General features: G+C 40.8%; 1 protein-coding gene across 1 annotated transcript in view; it reads right to left on the minus strand.

Moving 5' to 3' along the window:
* Positions 1-1264, minus strand: part of jam3b (junctional adhesion molecule 3b) — a 50238-nt gene extending 48974 nt beyond the window's left edge. The window contains exon 1 of the mRNA XM_021617819.3: positions 1094-1264. Within this exon, the coding sequence (XP_021473494.1) occupies positions 1094-1178 (85 nt within the window). The 5' untranslated portion in view covers positions 1179-1264. The remainder of the gene's footprint in view (positions 1-1093) is intronic.
* Positions 1265-19989: the final 18725 nt, after the last annotated feature.

Here is a 19989-nt window from a genome sequence, read left to right on the forward strand (position 1 = left end):
AAACATTATTTTTGAGAAGGATCTGAGTATGCATGAGTTAAACACGAGGGAGCGCTTCATGGGAACAAATTGCATCATACTCTTCCAGCAACATAACTTAATGATTTGTCTCTGCATCTGGCCAAATTGTAAACAGTTCTAATAGTTATTTCATGTTTTAATTAGGGTCAAACCAAAACACTAACTGTTTACATGCCGAGACAAATCGCTTAATCTGAAATGGCTAATAAAAAGTTACAAAATCTACATTTTAGAACCGCTCTTCAAAGAGTTCTCAACGCTGACAAAGCGAGCTGCCTGCTGCTTTCAGATAGGCTCCTCCCGCGGACTGTCTGTCTTTATTCCCCAATGGAAAAAACCGTTATCTCGCATCACTGAATACTGCGAGTCTGAACTTTTATCAACCACAATTCTAACACGTTAAAAACGTTTAAGCAAACGTATATTTAGATCAAATACTTATTTCTTAGACAATAACACATTTATAGATGTATTTACAGTCGAACACTTTTGAAAGTAAGGAGACAGACTAAAGGGGGACTCGACTCATCCCCTTTTAAAAAACAAGCCTCTAAATTAACTGATACATTGTATCTCTTCTTGTTATTTCATAATGTAAAGTTTGTTGCCAATTAAAACATGCTAACTGTATGTAGAGCAGTTTACGAAAGGTTTCTATCTCTGAAGAGTTCGATAAACTAGACATACTTCCAAATGCCAAACTGCACTGTCCGGCTTCGGATAGATCAAACATTCCAACGAGCCAACACAACAGGGCTTGAGGCTCTAGTGTTACCAAACCATTTCTTAACTCTGATCTTCGATTGCCTACTTTATAATTGAATATATCTCCATTTAAATCAGAACATCATCTATTAATAACAAAATAGCTGGCTGGCTATAGCTAGCTTACTGAGAGAGTTGGGTCAGAAATGATCACTTATATCCTTACGCAGATCACGTCTCGCAAATAACAAAGTAGCTAATTTCAAATGACACAAGCGAGTGTCACGTCCAGAATGTCTCGTCCAGAATGTCTCGGCAACGGCAATAGGCTAGGGAAATAAAGCGCAGTCCTCATGTATTTACTTACAGTGAGTTGAGAGGAGGACCAGAATGCAAGCCAGACGTGTTAACGCCATCTTGGAGTCGATGCAATGTTCAGTTTGGCCGTACATGCGCAAAGTCAAGAGCTTTTCAATGGATGGAGAGGACTGGCCAGGGAGAGAGGCAGGGGGAATGAATCTATTGTATCGGGTTTCCATGGCTACCGAAAGCATCACTCACACAGTCAAGAACGTATGTTTGACAAGATGTGGGAGGACCAGACGTTTTACAACCGTGGACCAGGCAGCTCGAGATCTATTCTATCAGACAACATTCTGTGCTGTGCAATTATGATAACATTTACAAATCTATTTTTTTTAAAATTGATTTTCAGAGTAGGCTTTGTATGTCAGATATCCAGACAAATTCCATTCTTAAAAATAGAACACTCAATTAGCATCCTTCCTAAAACAAATGGCCTTTGGAATGTTTTGTTGACTATTCAAATTGTGTAGAGTAAACAGGGGATTAATTAGCATTGATTGGAGGCTTTTTTTACTGGCCTAATCCTGTCCGTTGTAACTGCATTTAAAGAGAACCCCACAGCTGTGTCATCAGGCAGATCAGGCTTGAAAGAATCAGCTATTTATCTCAGTCAATCTCAATTGATTATGCACGCAATCGTTATTGCTTTTATATAGCTAAGCCAACCATTGGAATCGTGTCTACTAGAAAGTCCACACTAATGTGTGTGGCCCAAATATGTTGCTTGCAATTTTATGACAATTACATATTATTAAATGTGCTTTGCATTGATAACTGGAGGGGAAAAAAAGACTATTCATTGCATTACGCTTTTCGCGTTGTCATGGTGTCTTCTCCCTAATGAATTTACAGTTCTTATGGTTTTTCAATATCAGACAACTATGTAAGTACTAAGTATTAATACATAAAAGGGGACAATGGTCGTTTTACTAGTAGTTTAAATGTGTTCTATGTTATCAAGGTCCACAGACAGTGAATAGAGCTCAAATATAAAACTTATTCCCAATATGCACCTGATGCACCAGGCTATATAGTTTGACATACAGTGGAGGAAAGTAACCCTTATAGCCCCTTCCCCCTTACATGCACAAACAATATGTAACAGCCTCTTTTGTTTCCATTGTTTTTCTCTTGTCCTTTGAATGATTGAGGCGCTTTAGAGACATCCTGAATTCTCAGATTTACTTTCAGCACTTAAGACGACAGAATTTCTCCTTGGCCATCAAATCAAATCAAATGTATTTATATAGCCCTTCGTACATCAGCTGATATCTCAAAATGCTGTACAGAAACTCAGCCTAAATCCCCAAACAGCAAGCAATGCAGGTGTAGAAGCACGGTGGCTAGGAAAAACTCCCCAGAAAGGCACAAACCTAGGAAGAAACCTAGAGAGGAACAAGGGTGAGGGTGAGGGGTGGCCAGTCCTCTTCTGGCTGTGCCGGGTGGAGATTATAACAGAACATGGCCAAGATGTTCAAATGTTCATAAATGACCAGCATGGTCAAATAACAATAATCACAGTAGTTGTCGAGGGTGCAGAAAGTCAGCACCTCAGGAGTAAATGTCAGTTGGCTTTTCATAGCCGATCATTAAGAGTATCTCTACCACTCCTGCTGTCTCTAGAGAGTTGGAAACAGCAGGTCTGGGACAGGTAGCACATCCGGTGAACAGGTCAGGATTCCATAGACGCAGGCAGAACAGTTGAAACTGGAGCAGCAGCACGGCCAGGTGGACTGGGGACAGCAAGGAGTCATCATGCCAGGTAGTCCTGAGGCATGGTCCTAGGGCTCAGGTCCTCCGAGAGAAAGAGAGAAAGAGAGAATTAGAGAGAGAATACTTAAATTTACACAGGACACCGGATAAAACAGGAGAAGTACTCCAGATATAACAAACTGACCCTAGCCCCCCGACACATAAACTACTGCAGCATAAATACTGGAGGTTGAGACAGGAGGGGTCACTGTGGCCCCATCCGATGATACCCCCGGACAGGGCCAAACAGGAAAGATATAACCCCACCCACTTTGCCAAAGCACAGCCCCCACACCACTAGAGGGATATCTTCAACCACCAACTTTAAGTCCAAGCTTTTGGCTCTGAGCCCACATTGTATTCACGGTCATCATTCTTATTCCCAGCTTGCTTTTTCAGGGTATGTTTTAGCAGAACGGACGTATAGAAACGGAGTGAGGAAGAGCGAAATGTTGACTTTCATGTTTGAATAATTTTTTCCTCAAGATTTTGCCTTGAAGCCCATCTTGCCTTGAAGCCCATCTGTCACATCCTTCCCTAAACATACAGATGTATTGTATTTTTTATATACCCGAGGATGTTGCTCTGCGTCACTTATGTGGCCATCAGCAAGGTCGGGTGAAAATGGAACGGCAATTTACAAAGTTTCAAAATGAATGTCCTCCCATGAAGGTGTACACAATTGCTATTTAGTTTGATTATATATTCTCCATTGATGTTGCGATGTGTATTGCGTCAGGTTAGATGCTACTGTTCGACGTTGTAACAACCATCATGAGGGATGGTTACATGTATCTATGTATCTTCCTTTCCAACTCCATCTAAGTAATAATAATAAAAAATGATATGGCCATTAGCAGATGCTTATCTGAAGCAATTTACAGTTGTGCTCAACGGTAGATGATTGTTAGGATCTGAATCTTACAGCCCTCCAGTTGCCAGATCGATTCTCCCCCACCTTTACTGCCGCCACAACCAAACCCACAACCCTGGTGTTGTAAGCACCATGTTCCAACTAACTGAGCCATCTGAACCACCATTTTGGTTCGGTCCTCTGGCTTACGTAGCTAAGTAAATATAACTCTGATATCGTGTCTATGCTCTCTTCCCCTTTTGTAGAGAAATGTAAAGATGCAATTTGAAGGATTAATATGCAAATTTATCTGATCTAAATCTTAATCACATTTTCCAGAGTGTGCGCTGCTGTTTTCATATATCACAAGACTCTTAGTTTACATTTAAGTGATAGTGCCTGAGAAGCAGGTGTTTGGAGGATATATTGGCATGGGTGTTGTTAGTGCCCCAAGGCTGGCAAACCATGCCAATATATCCTCCAAACACCGGCTTCGAGGGCATTATCACTTTTATACAACGGGTTACCATGATATTCAAATAATGATTGACATGTTTTTATTAAAAACATAATTTTTTATTAATTTGTTCATACTATTTAATCGTTCCACAAGATATAGTCCGGACACAAATGTAGGGTTGCTAGAGACACGACCCAGTCGTTCAGTCTTTTTTTTTCTTATTTATGGACACAACCCAGTCGTTCTGTCTTTTTGTTCTGTATGTATGCACACAACCCAATCATTCATTCTAAATGTTCTATTACCATACTGGCTGGCAACGTTCTTATCCCTTGCTTGCTAGCTAGCCAGCTACGGCTAACTTACACAGTCACGTCAAACAGTGCAGCCAGAATAACAACAGTAGCTGCATTTCCATTTGTTTAAGCTGTTTTCTAGTTAAGTGATAATGCCAAAGAAGCCAGTGTTTGGAGGTGATATTCGTTGAGGGCCTGCAAACCTTGCCAGTATATCCTCCAAACACCGGCTTCGAGAGCATTATCACTTTTATACAACGGGTTACCAACATATTCCAATAATGATTGACATATTTTCATTAAAAACGTTATATTGATGAATTTATTCATATCATTTCATCCTTCACAATATATAGTCCCGACACAAATCTAGGGCTGCTAGAGACACGACCCAGTCGTTCAGTCTTTTTGTTCTGTCGTTCGTTCGAAATGTTCCATTGCCATACTGGCTAGCAGCTTTCTTATTACTTGCTTGCTAGCTAGCCAACTACCGCTAACTTACAGCTACGGCAAAAAGTGCGCCCAGAATAACAGCAAAGTAGCTACATTTGCATTTGTTTAAGCTGTTTTCTAGTGACATTTATTTAGATACATCCATAACAATGAGCTAATGAGGCGCGATTTCACCTGGCATTGAAAATTTGCTCACTCATCAGGACACTGTTGTCAGAGGAGCTAGCCAAAAACACAGCTACAGTAACACAATCACTTCAAAATGAAGCTGGAAAGACTGCAAATCTTCATTTGACCTTTTTTTCAATTGACTTGTTTTTGTATATATCCATAAAAATGATGCCAGCTGATTCATGATTTTGACTGGCTGAGTCTGTCTCGTCCCGACAAGTTCATTACTATGGGACAACTGGAGATCAAATTTGAATATTGAAACAACGTTGCAAATGTAGGAGAGACAGACAGCAAGGTTTATACAAATCTCCGCTTTTGAAAATGAATTGTTAGTCTAAAATAGATGTGAGATAATGTCTAGATTATTTTTATAGTGGAGATCAAGTTTATAAATTGCCTGGCTGGGTTGATGAGATAGTGGATTACGCAGTCAAATGGAACAGTAAATAGGCATTTTAATGTCATAGATTTAGCCAGTGGCAACTTGTTGAATAGACACCAGCTGGAATGTGGTTTTGACCAATCAGCATTCAGGATTAAACCCACCTGTTGTATAAGTAAGCAATAAGGCTGGCGGGGGTGTGGTAAATGGCCAATATGCCATGGATACGCAAAGTGGAGTGCCTGTACACAGTCCTTAGCCATGGTATATTGGCCATATATCACAAACCCACGAGGTGCGTTATTGCTATTATAAACTGGTTACCAATGTAATTAGAGCAGTAAAAATACATGTTTTGTCATACCCATGGTATATGGTCTGATATACCATGGCTGTCAGCCAATCAGCATTCAGGTTTCGAACCACCCAGTTTATAATGACATTTATTTGGATACATCCATAACAATGAGCTAATGATGCGTGATTTCCCTTGCGATTGAAAATGTGCTCTCTTGTCAGGACACTGTTGTTCAGAGGAGCTAGCCAACAACAACACAGCTAACACAATCACTTCAAACTGAAGCTGGAAAGACTGCAAACTAGTTGCATTTTGTTTCACTTTACCTTTTTTCAATTTACATTTCTTTGTATACAGTATTTCCAGAAAAATGATTCATGATTTCGACTGGCTGAGAAACGCATTTTAACGTCATAGATTTAGCTGGTGGTAACTTGTGGAATAGACACGGCTGGAATGCGGTTTTAACCAATCAGCACTCATGATTAGACCCACCCATTGTATAATTCCCCTAGACTCTGAGCGGCATTGGCTCGATTGCTGCTACGGTGACATTGTCATGTTGTAAAACGTTGCGGACAGAAGACAAACTACCTCCCGTGGTCTGTTTTACACGGCCGCTCTGGGTTCACTGAGTCTGTCAGTGATATTTATTTGGGTCCAGTGCTGCGACCTTGAGATGTTTTCATCCGTTAGCACTATAAACTGTGTATCTCACTGTCCTCTTTATTGCAAGGAAAATCAAATCAAATTTTATTTGTCACATGCTTCGTAAACAACAGGTGTAGACTAACAGTGAAATATGCCACCAGATGGTACGTAAGCAAAGCCTTCTGGTTCTCTGTCACCTTGGGCAAGCAATTTATATTGCACTGTAGACTAAATCTCTTTTTAAGAGGGCCTCCCTGATATTCCACTGCTGTGCAGTATTTGATTTGGATTCATGCTTTTGACTCAAGGACTTGTAGGAGAGTATATATCAGGTTTAAGTGGATCAATGGGTAGGTAGGTAGGTACCCATCCAGGTATGTACAGTACATACTGTAAGTGGGTGGATAACGTGTCTTGTGTCATGGTTTCTAAAATCCCTCAAGGCACATAGCAAATAAACAAATAATGATATACTGCACATAGTCAATTCAACAGTCCCAGTGTAGAGGTAGTTTTGTGAGTAACCTTGCCCGAGACCTGAAGAATTGCATTAGCTCCCAGAGATGACACCTCATCTTAGTAGTTTCGTAAGGTCATTTTTGAATAACAAATACTCCGAGACAGTAGAAGAAGAAAGTAGAGAGGAAATGTCTAATCAAATAAAAAAGGGCCATATCTGTTCCCTAGGTCTTGTCCTTTCAAAACAAGGTTCAGCAGCAAAGCCATTACATTACAATGTGTGAATGTTACAGGCTTTAGTCATTTGGAGCCCTTATCAGAGTCAAGGGCGCCCAAAAGAGAAATCTGAAAACCCACAGCCCTCACAGCACTCAGACTGATCCTGAGTCTCCACAAGGGGCCGGGGAAGCAGGCAGGCACGCAATCAGGGCCCAATGTGAGAGTTGATTGGTGAAGGGTGAAGACAAGGGTATCAAGTCAGTCAATGTATTTATATCCTTGATCTTTCATGTCTTATATTTAGAATGTGATGGACAGGACAACTGAAAGCTTTTGTCACCCAAATTCTCTGCAAAGGCATCTTGCATAGAAATAAAACTACTTGTGAAAAAACACTCATATCCAGTAAAGGATGATTTGGCTGACATGGTCTGTAATATTTTCCTCCTTCGTGCTCATTTATAATTCCCACTTGGACCTGGCTTAAGCGGGTAAAAGGATTGAGGGAAAAAATAGGAAGCAAATGAGAATTCAGATCAAATAAATAGGGCATTTTTTCCCAAGGGGACACGATGTGTCTCAAGTAATCACTTCTTGTGCTCGACAAATCTGTCATGGGCATATCAAGGATGCTTCTACCATACTGTTATCATTACAGTTTAACTTGGAATGACCCTCAACTCCCAGACACATATTGCTTAATGTAGCACTGTAGATATTCTCCTTCCTATCACTAAATACCCACAGAAAACCCATATAGCATGAACCTTAGAGGAAACAAAGCACGAGCCAATGCTAAAATTAGATGAACAAAAAACATCTTAAGTACTAGGAATTCCCAAATGCCTTTTTTTATACTTTGTTTTATTTCCAATCAAATCAAATTTCGTTATGCTGCTGGGACTTGAAAAACAAGAACTCTAAAAGTTGTAGCTGTGCAAATTGTGTAATAAAAACAAACCTTTATTTATTCCTTCATTTTATTTAACCTATAGTTAACCAGGCGATTACTTAAAAAAATAGGGCAAACGCTTAATAGAATACCTTGCATAGCTATAGGAGAATACACATTCCACTGCTTTAAAACATCCCAGCATGATTTGATCGTACAGTAACAGAAAAGCTGTTATAGAATTCATCGCTTAGTTGTTTGCTTGTCTGTTTGTGCGTATGATGAAAAGAAAACAGACCAAATATGAAACTATTTGCACTTTTGAAGATGTAGAGATGGAGAAATTATTTATTTAATAAATCATAAATAAATACACAGCACAATGTGCTCATGAGGTGAATAGCGGGCAAGAGTTTTTCAGTTCTGCACACAAACAAACAACAGACCTCTCTCTTCTGAGATGTGTGCCAGATGGCACTCTGGGTAGGTGGTCAGTGAGGTGGGCCTGGGGGATAACGGATGGGTCAACCCCCACCCCCTAAGAGCTGACATGAGATCAGCCAAGCAGACATCCACAAACCCTTACTTACGAGAACCTCAGGTCAGCAAAAGCAGGGCATCTTTATATCAATAGGTACAATAATATATAACTTGTGAAACACAAAGCATAAGGATAAAGATGTCATCTGAACGGGGGGATGTGAGTGGTGGGTTTTTAAAAAAGGCAGGAAAGAAGAGAAGGGAAGGTGTCTGCAATACAGTTGCCCTTACAGAATATGGAGAGTTTAGTGTACTTAGTCATAAAGAATGAAGCTCAAACACAATTCTACAATTATTTATGTGTACCTACACTGTGGTTACACTGAACCTGTCTACAGGCTTTGTAACTACCATGTACTGACAAAAAATATATATTGGCCATTAACCTTGATGTACTTGGAGCTCTCCATTACTCCTAGATTAAGTGATAAACCTGAGGCATGTGACAAATTTGCTAGTGGTGATGAAAAATAGGTCTTCCTCCATTTATAAGTAAACGGAAAGGACCTTATAAAATGTTGTGTTCATTAACATAACATCTTCCAATGTCTTGAAAAAAGGCAGAGTATCTTAAAAGCTGATATTGATTCGGGAGATTATCTGTTTGTGAAATCCGTTTTTTTAATCAGTCAGATTTTTTATAACGTTTCTCAACAATGTCGAGTTTATTCAGTAGGCTATAAATCCAACGTTACCAAAACATAATGCTAACATGCTAATATGCCATCATTGGCTAAACTATAATATGAAATACCCTAATGACTCCTTACTGGTACATACTAGCAGTGTCATGTTGCTAATTTTAGCTGAATGTCTTTTTAAAGGAATTCTGCTGTGGTAATAGTGGTGATGAAAAATAGGTCTTCCTCCATTTATAAGTAAACGGAAAGGACCTTATAAAATGTTGTGTTCATTAACATAGCATCTTCCAATGTCTTGAAAAAAGGCAGAGTATCTTAAAAGCTGATATTGAGTCGGGAGATTATCTGTTTGTGAAATCCGTTTTTTTATCAGTCAGATTTTTTATAACGTTTCTCAACAATGTCGAGTTTATTCAGTAGGCTATAAATCCAACGTTACCAAAACATAATGCTAACATGCTAATATGCCATCATTGGCTAAACTATAATATGAAATACCCTAATGACTCCTTACTGGTACATACTAGCAGTGCCATGTTGCTAATTTTAGCTGAATGTCTTTTTAAAGGAATTCTGCTGTGGTAATGGTAGTCATGACAGTGGTCCCTAATTGGTTGATGAAAATATTCATTGAATAATGGCAACAGATGCATGGTTAAAACACAAGTGATTCATTTCTCTCTGCTGATGTGAGTGCTTTGCACATATTCAGCCATTGGATTCTGTCCCGAACTATGTTTTTATTGCTCAGCTAAGGCTGTGTCACGTTCGTTGTAATGAGGAGACCAAGGCGCAGCGTGACATGCATACATTCTTCTTTTAATGAGGAACGCTGAACAAACTAACAAAATGACAAGACGAACATACTACACATAAACAAGAACCCACGAAACCAAAAGGGAAAATGGCAACCTAAATAGGATCCCCAATCAGAGACAACGATAAACAGCTGCCTCTGATTGGGAACCAATTCAGGCCACCATAGACTTACAATTACCTAGACTTACAAAAAACTCTAGATCTACAAAAACCCTAGACATGACAAAACAAGCATACCCACCCTCGTCACACCCTGACCTAACCAAAATAATTTTGAAAACATAGATAACTAAGATCAGGTCGTGACACTCTGTTTTTCGGTACCTTGCATCCTGTAACCCACCAGGGGTTTGTTTGCACAGTTCGGGAGGTCACTCATTCTGGCATGCCCTCTCTCATGCCGTCTTTCCTGCTATTCAGAAGGGACACCTATCCAAGAAGGCTAACAACATTCACTTCCTCACCATAACTCAGTTTCCAATCCAAGTGCCAATGCCGTTTATCAAACTCCAGGTAGTGCTATGGTCAGATGACATGAAAATAGAGCTCTTTGGACACACATACCAGTCGTGGGTTTGGCGTTGGAAAAAATAAGCATATGCAGAAAAGTATCTCATACTTATGGTAAAATATGGTGGTGGATCTTTGATTTTATGGGGCTATTTTGCTTCCACTTGTCCTGGGGACCTTGTTCAGGTCTACTGCATCATTAGCTTTACCAAGCACCAGGACATTTTAGCCAAAAACCTGATACTCGGGAATCTGTCCTGAGTGCAGCCAGACGGAGCTGACTCGATACTGCAGGGCACGGATTCGTTTTTTTATTTTAAATAACAAACACCTTAGCTAGCTACACCTTAGGTAGATATAAAATTGTGCGACTAAGACCTCTGCAAAAATGTCAAAATAAATTCACAATGTCTTGATTATCTTGAATATTGACTATTTTGAGGAAGTGAAAATGGCTGTTGTTGCTACTATGCCTTAAGAGGGAAAACAACAGTAACTGCCAGGGCACGATAAAGCGGACTTACACACCACATCGAAACGCACCCCATAGACTCAAATAAAATAAAAAATTCTTAATGAGCAACAAAAAAACACATGCAGAATTGGTAATTTCAGCCACTCTTTAAGAAAACTTTCTATTAAATCACAAGAAAATGTTTGGAACATTCCGTTCTCTGCGCCTCAACAAAACGCTGTCTATCCTCTTTATAAGTTCCTCTCCATGCAAACAAAAAACGAGACATGACTTTCTAATAGACTATATGAACAGCTTTGTATACGTAAAAAAACATGGTATGCTATCTCCATCGTGGTGGCGCAGTGGACTAATTCCATCATTAGAGACAGGTTTGAATCTCACTGATGTTGTGTCACAATGAATACGTCAAAGTAACTGTTAGCACGATTAATGCCAAATCAAATTCATTTAAATGTTTATCTGTGCTTGGAGTTTTGAAAAAAAATTCATCTAAAATAAGCAAGCAGTGTTATTAAAATTCTTCTTGAAACATTCACTGAAATTTCTCAAAATGTTATTTAATTATCTTCAAATAACCTATAATTTCCATTCTCAGAGCGTTAATGACATTTTAACGGAAATCTTTCAGGGAACTCAGGGCGGTGAGGTCTGAAGCCGGGTAGGCACTTTCTATTGAGCCTCCCCCAGTCCTCGTCTCTCAGTCCCACGCACACACACAAACACTCGGTATGACACGATCACAAAGATGACCATCAAACAACCACAACCAGCCATCAGCAGTAGGTAGGTGGTGCAACAATTAGACAAAAATTCACAAGCCCTACTAGCTTGTGCCCTACGCAACTAACAGGCTACATTAAGCACCACAGACAGCGACCCAAATGCCAGTGAGCAGTAAATTAACACTTGTACTTACTTGTAAACGAAGTCCACCCATCAGTGACTGAACTATAAAACTCCTCCCTGTTGGCCATCAGTTTTAAAAGTCTCTCGATGCGATAGAGATGATGACAAGGGATGAGAGTGGACCTTGATCAGTCCGGGTTTGACTGTATTTCGTCATTCGTCTGTATGTATTTTACCTCTCAACGGATGCTGTTTTGGCTGGTATTGTGAGGACTTAGTCGCCTCAGGAACAGTCTGTGTCAAGTCATGCTGGAACAAAAAGCTGAGGAGCTGTCCAGGTGATTTGTCTCTTACCATTTGTGACTGTACAATCCGATAACATCAGCTTTAACTCTAACGAAATCAAACAAGTTTCACTTTCTGCCAGGCCCAGTTCATTGCTTTTCTGCTCAAAGAAACTATCAGTCTTGTCCCTGCAGTTCCAGGGGTTTCATTTGTTGCTGATACGGGTACGGCAGAAACCAATATCCTTCACTTTGTTCTGCAGAACACGGAAGAGCGCGTCAGTTTAATTGAAAATTACATCAAAGGCCGTGAGTAAAAAGTACACACGGTGCTGGTCTCTCAATGGGTTTCCACATAATTGATGGGGCTGGGATTTGCCAGGGACCTCACAATATGATATCACCATACTTACAGTGCATTCAGAAAGTATTCAGTATTTCTCCACATTGTTATGCTACAACCTTATTCTAAAATGTTTTAAATTGTTTTTTCCCCCCTCATCAATTGACACACAATATCCCATAATGACAAAGCAAAAGGAGTAGGAGCATTTGTATTTATTACGGATCCCCATTAGATGCTGCCAAAGCAGCAGCTACTCTTCGTGGGGTCCAGCAAAATTAAGACAGTTTATACAATTTTAAAAACATTACAATACATTCACAGATTTCACAACACACTGTGTGCCCTCAGGCCCCTACTCCATCACTACCACAAATCTACAGTACTAAATTCATGTGTATGTATAGTGCGTATGTTATTGTGTGTGTGTGTGTGTGTGTGCCAATGTTTGTGTTGCTTCACACTCCCGCTGTCCCATAAGGTGTTTTTTAATCTGTTTTTCAAATCTAATTTTACTGCTTGCGTCAGTTACTTGATGTGGAATAGAGTTCCATGTAGTCATGGCTCTATGTAGTACTGTGTGCCTCTCATAGTCTGTTCTGGACTTGGGGACTGTGAAGAGACCTCTTGTGGCATGTTTTGTGGGGTATGCATGGGTGTCCAAGCTGTGTGCCAGTAGTTTCGACAGACAGCTTGGTGCATTGAACATGTCAATACCTCTCATAAATAAAAGTAGTGATGAAGTCAATCTCCACTTTCAGTCAGGAGAGATTGGCTTTCATATTATTCATATTAGCTCTCTGTATACATCCAAGGGCCAGCCGTGCTGCCCTGTTCTGAGCCAATTGCAATTTTCCTAAGTCCTTTTTTGTGGCACCTGACCGCAAGACGAAACAATAGTCAAGGAGTGACAAAACTAGGGCCTGTAGGACCTGCCTTGTTGATATAGTGCTGTTAAGAAGGCAGAGCATCGCTTTATTATAGACAGACTTTTCCCTATCTTAGCTACTACTGCATCAATATATTTTGACCATGACAGTTTACAATCTAGTATTACTCCAAGCAGTTTAGTCATCTCAATTTGCTCAATTTCCACATGATTTATTACAAGATTTAGTTGAGGTTTAGGTTTAGTGAGTGTTTTGTTCCAAATACAATGCTTATAGTTTAGGGCTAACTTATTCCTTGCCACCCACTCTGAAACTACATGCAGATATTTGTTGAGTGTTGCAGTCATTTCAGTCACTGTAGCAGCTGACGTGTATAGTGTTGAGTCATCCGCATACATAGACACTCTAGCTTTACTCAAAGTCAGTGGCATGTCGTTAGTAAAAATTTTAAAAAGCAAGGGGTCTGAACAGCTACCCTGGGGCATTCCTGATTCTAACTGGATTATATTTCAGAGGCTTCCATTAATGAACACAATCTGTGATCTGTTAGACAAGTAACTCTTTATCCACATGATAGCAGGGGGTGTAAAGCCATAACATATACGTTTTTTCCAGCAGCAGACTATGATCGATAATGTCAAAAGCGGCACTGAAGTCTAACAAGACAGCACCCACAATAATTGTATCATCAATTTCTCTCAGCCAATCATCAGTCATTTGTGTAAGTGCTGTGCTTATTGAGTGTCCATCCCTATAAGCATGCTGAAAATCTGTTTCCAGAAGTTTACTAAGGGTTGGATTGGTAACAGGCTGATTGGTCAGCTATTTGAGCCAGTAAAGGGGGCTTTACTATTATTGATTAACGGAAAGACTTTAGCTTCCCTCCAGGCCTGAGGGTACACACTTTCAAGTAGGCTTAAATTGAAGATGTAGCAAATACGAGTGGCAATATCGTCTGCTATTATCCTCAGTAATTTTACATCCAGATTGTCAGACCCCGGTGGCTTGTCATTGTTGATAGACAACAATAATTATTTCACCTCTTCCACACTGACTTTACGTAATTCAAAAGTACAATTCTTGTCTTTCATAATTTGGTCCGATATACTTGGATGTGTAGTGTCAGTGTTTGTTGTTGGCATGTCATCCCTAAGTTTGCTTATCTTGCCAATGAAAAAGTAATTAAAGTAGTTTGCAATATCAGTGGACTTTGTGATGAATGAGCCATCAGATTCAATGAATGAAGGATCCGAGTTGGCTTTTTTCCCCAAAACTTTTTACTATCATTCATTCATAGTGTAGTTTCTTTATATTTAGTTTAGTCACACGATTTCTTAATTTTCAGTACTTTTGGGCTGCCAGAATTAATTGCTATACCTTTTGCCTCATCCCTTTCAACCATACAATTTTTCAATTCCTCATCAATCCAAGGGAATTTTACAGTTTTTAAAGTAATTCTCTTAATGGATGTGTGATTGTTAGTAAGTGGAATAATTAGTTTCATAAATGGAGTGGCTTCTGTCTGTCCACTCTACAATAAAGGCCTGATTGGTGGATTGCTGCAGAGATGCTGTCCTTCTGGAAGTTTCTCCCAGCTCCACAGAGGTACTCTGGACCTCTGTCAGAGTGACCATCAGGTTCTTGGTCACCTCCCTGACCTAGGCCCTACTCCCCTGATTGCTCAGTTTGGCCGGGTGGCCAGCTCTAGGAAGTCTCTTGGTGGCTCCAAACGTCTATTTAAGCATGATGGAGATCATTGTCTACTCGGGGACCTTCAATGCTGCAGAATTTTTGGGGTAACCTTCCCTAGATCTGTGCCTCGACACAATCCTGTCTCGGAGCTCTATGGACAATTCCTTTGACCTCATGGCTTGGTTTTTGCTCTGACATGCACTGTCAACTGTGGGACCTTATATAGACAGGTGTGTGCCTTTCCAAATCATGTCCAATCAATTGAATTTACCACAAGTAGACTCCAATCAAGTTGTAGAAATAGCTCAAGGATGATCAATGGAAACAGGATGCACCTGAGCTCAATTTCGAGTCTCATAGCAAATGGTCTGCATACTTATGTAAATAAGGTATTTCTGATTTTTATTTTGTGTTAATGTGTATAAAAAGAGCTGCCAAATGTTTTAAGAGCTATCTGGCTTTGGATGTGAGACACATATTTGTCATGCTTGTTGAGTGCTATAGGCAAGTTGTTCTAGGCACAGTCACAGAATCTTGTCCACACGCTGTCACTGGTGGAGAACAACAAGCAGGGGAAGCAGTAGAGTTGGCTGCTAGCAGCACAGCCACAGAGACTCTGATTGAAATTATTATGTTATTTTATGTCCCTTCCTTTGGTGTAGGTCCCTAAGCTCAGGTGTTGGTCTTCCATCCCTTATTACCACGTTTCGCTAGAAAATCAAACTTTGAAAACAGTTTCAGATGCAGTATGTTAGCCATTCTGATCAGCTTACTTTAGCTAACAATAAAACAAAGGTAATCACCAAAAGGGGGCAGATAATGTGTGACGTCCACAGGCAGGAGTGAGCTCTGTCTATCCTCCTGCCTATCCCATTACTTTTTTCAAGCCAATACATTTTTTAAGCCAAGTCATGTCATGTCAATGCCTTGCATTCAGTTTGGAGTTTGAAGGGTGGGAGAAAGAGACACAGTGAGGTTGCCTTTCCCCTTGCACATCTTGTACATGATCAAAGCAAAATTTGGGAAATGTATGAATTTTGTCATGCAGAAAAACATAATATATACGTATATATTTATTTATTTATTTATTTCATTCAGGGCACTGCCTACCCTGACCGCAGATTGCTGCTGCAACCGAACAACAAACATTCACAGAACAGTCATAGTAAAAAAAAAGTTTGGTTTTACCGGTCTGGAAACTTGAGGACTTTGTTACCAATCTGAGCCCAAAAACACATTCCCACAACTTCTAAGAAACCAAATGTGCTAGCTAGGCGGCAGGTAGCCTAGCGGTTAGAGTGTTGGGTCAGTAACCGAAAGGTCGCTGGTTTGACCACCCGAGCCGACACGGTGAGAAATCTGTTGATGTATTTATATTTATTTAGGAAACCCAAGACAGCAGCTACTTTTCCTGGGGTCCAACCAAATTAAGGCAAAAACACCACTATTAAACCACTACATATCTAAAATATAACATTTCTAATCCCACCAGTGATCATTGCTAAACAACCATTTTCAGGTCTTGCCATACCTTTTCAAAACAAATTTAAGTTAAAACTGTAACTCAGCCACTCAGGAACAGTCACTGCCTTCTTGGTAAGCAACTCTAGTGTAGATTTGGCTTTTTATATTAGGTTGTTGTTCTGATAAAAGGTTAATTCATTTCCCAGTGTCTGGTGGAAAGCAGACAGAACTAGGTTTTCCTCTAGGATTTCACCTGTACTTAGCTCCATTCCGTTTAATTTGTATACTGAAAAACTCCCTAGTCCTTAACGATGATAAGCATACACACATCAGCTGGGCTAGACAATCTGGACCCTCTCTTTCTAAAATTATCCGCCGCAATTGTTGCAACCCCTATTACTAGCCTGTTCAACTCTCTTTCGTATCGTCTGAGATCCCTAAAGATTGGAAAGCCACGCTCAATATCCTAAACAATATGATAACCGCCATCAATAAAAGACAATACTGTGAAGCCGTATTCATCGACTTGCCCAAGGCTTTCGACTCTGTCAATCACTGCATTCTTATCGGCAGACTCAACAGGCTTGGTGTCTCAAATTACTGCCTCTACAGTGGGGAGAACAAGTATTTGATACACTGCCGATTTTGCAGGTTTTCCTACTTACAAAACATGCAGAGGTCTGTATTTTTTTAATCATAGGTATACTTCAACTGTGAGAGACAGATTCTAAAACAAAAATCCAGAAAATCACATTGTATGATTTTTAAGTAATTAATTTGCATTTTATTGCATGACATAAGTATTTGATACATCAGAAAAGCAGAACTTAATATTTGGTACAGAAACCTTTGTTTGCAATTACAGAGATCATACATTTCCTGTAGTTCTTCAGGTTTGCAAACACTGCAGCAGGGATTTTGGCCCACTCCTCCATACAGACCTCCAGATCCTTCAGGTTTCAGGGCTGTTGCTGGGCAATACGGACTTTCAGCTCCCTCCAAAGATTTTCTATTGGGTTCAGGTCTGGAGACTGGCTAGGCCACTCAAGGACCTTGAGATGCTTCTTACGGAGCCACTCCTTAGTTGCCCTGGCTGTGTGTTTCGGGTCGTTGTCATGCTGGAAGACCCAGCCACGACCCATCTTCAATGCTCTTACTGAGGGAAGGAGGTTGTTGGCCAAAATCTCACAATACATGGCCCCATCCATTCTCCCCTCAATACGGTGCAGTCGTCCTGTCCCCTTTGCAGAAAAGCATCCCCAAAGAATGATGTTTCCACCACCATGCTTCACGGTTGGAATGGTTTTCTTGGGGTTGTACTCATCCTTCTTCTTCCTCCAAACACGGCGAGTGGAGTTTAGACCAAAAAGCTTTATTTTTGTCTCATCAGACCACATGACCTTCTCCCATTCCTCTGGATCATCCAGATGGTCACTGGCAAACTTCAGACGGGACTGGACATGCACTGGCTTGAGCAGGGGGACCTTGCGTGCGCTGCAGGATTTTATTCCATGACGGCGTAGTGTGTTACTAATGGTTTTCTTTGAGACTGTGGTCCCAGCTCTCTTCAGGTCCTGCCGTGTAGTTCTGGGCTGATCCCTCACCTTCCTCATGATCATTGATGCCCCACGAGGTGAGATCTTGCATGGAGCCCCAGACCGAGGGTGATTGACCGTCATCTTGAATTTTTTCTATTTTCTAATAATTGCGCCAACAGTTGTTGCCTTCTCACCAAGATGCTTGCCTATTGTCCTGTAGCTCATCCCAGCCTTGTGCAGGTCTACAATTTTATTCCTGATGTCCTTACACAGCTCTCTGGTCTTGGCCATTGTGGAGAGGTTGGAGTCTGTTTGATTGAGTGTGTGAGCAGGTGTCTTTTATACAGGTAACGAGTTCAAACAGGTTCAGTTAATACAGGTAATGAGTGGAGAACAGGAGGGATTCTTTAAAAAAACTAACAGGTCTGTGAGAGCTGGAATTCTTACTGGTCGGTAGGTGATCAAATACTTATGTCATGCAATAAAATGCAACTTAATTACTTAAAAATCATACAATGTGATTTTCTGGATTTTTGTTTTAGATTCCGTCTCTTACAGTTGAAGTGTACCTATGACAAAAATGACAGACCTCTACATGCTTTGTAAGTAGGCAGTGTATCAAATACTTGTTCTCCCCACTGTATTTCTCAGATAGAGTTCAGTGTGTCAAATCGGAGGGCCTGTTGTCCGGACCTCTGGCACTCTCTATGGGGGTGCCACAGGGTTCAATTCTCAGGCCGACTCTTTTCTCTCTATACATCAATGATGTCGCTCTTGCTGCTGTTGATTCTCTGATCCACCTCTACGCAGACGACACCATTCTGTATTCTTCTGGCCCTTCTTTGGACACTGTGTTAACAAACATCCAGACAAGCTTCAATACCATACAACTCTCCTTCCATGGCCTCCAACTGCTCTTGAATGCAAGTTAAACTAAATGCGTGCTCTTCAACCGATCGCTGCCCGCACCTGCCAGCCCGTCTAGACTCACTACTCTGGACGGTTCTGACTTAGAATATATGAACAACTACAAATACCTAGGTGTCTGGTTAGACTGTAAACTCTCATTTCAGACTCACAATTAAGCATCTCCAATCCAAAATTAAATTGAGAATCGGCGTCCTATTTCGCAACAAAGCATCCTTCACTCATGATGCCAAACATACCCTCGTAAAACCTACCGATCCTTGATTTTGGCGATGTCATTTACAAAATAGCCTCCAACACTCTACTCAGCAAATTGGATGTAGTCTATCAGTGCCATCCATTTTGTCACCAAAGCCCCATGTACTACCCACCACTGCGACCTGTATGCTCTCGTTGGCTGGCCCTCGCTTCATATTCGTCACCAAGCCCACTGGCACTAGGTAATCTATATGTCTTTGCTAGGTAAAGCCCTGCCTTATCTCAGCTCGCTGGTCACCATAGCAGCATATTTCACTGGTCACCCCCAAAGCCAACTGCTTCTTTGGCCGCCTTTCTTTCCAGTTCTCTGCTGCCAATGACTGGAACAAATTTCAAAAATCACTGAAGCTGGAGTCTTATATCTCCCTCTTTAAGCATCAGCTGTCAGAGCAGCTTACTGATAATTGCACCTGTACATAGAACATCTGTAAATAGCCCATCTGTCACGACTTCCGCCGAAGTCAGACCCTCTCCTTGTTCGGGCGCCGTTAGGCGGTCGACGTCACCGGTTTTCTAGCCGCCACCGATCCACTTTTCATTTTCCATTTTTGGTCTTCATTGTACACACCTGGTTTCCATTCCCATAATTATGTTCCTCATTTAACCCTCTGGTTCCCCCCATGGTTTTGTGCGTGTTTGTTCTGTGTTAAGCTGTCGCTACATTGTGTGAGCTGGATGGTTTTCCCTGCGTGGAAATTATTTTTGTTGTCGTATTGAGTAAAGTCCGTTTTTACTCATCCTCTGTATCCTGCGCCCGACTCCGTCCCACCTGCTGCAC

This window comes from Oncorhynchus mykiss, chromosome 10 (genome assembly GCF_057628025.1).
Source record: "Oncorhynchus mykiss isolate SJ-2025 chromosome 10, ASM5762802v1, whole genome shotgun sequence".
Lineage (NCBI taxonomy): Eukaryota > Metazoa > Chordata > Actinopteri > Salmoniformes > Salmonidae > Oncorhynchus > Oncorhynchus mykiss.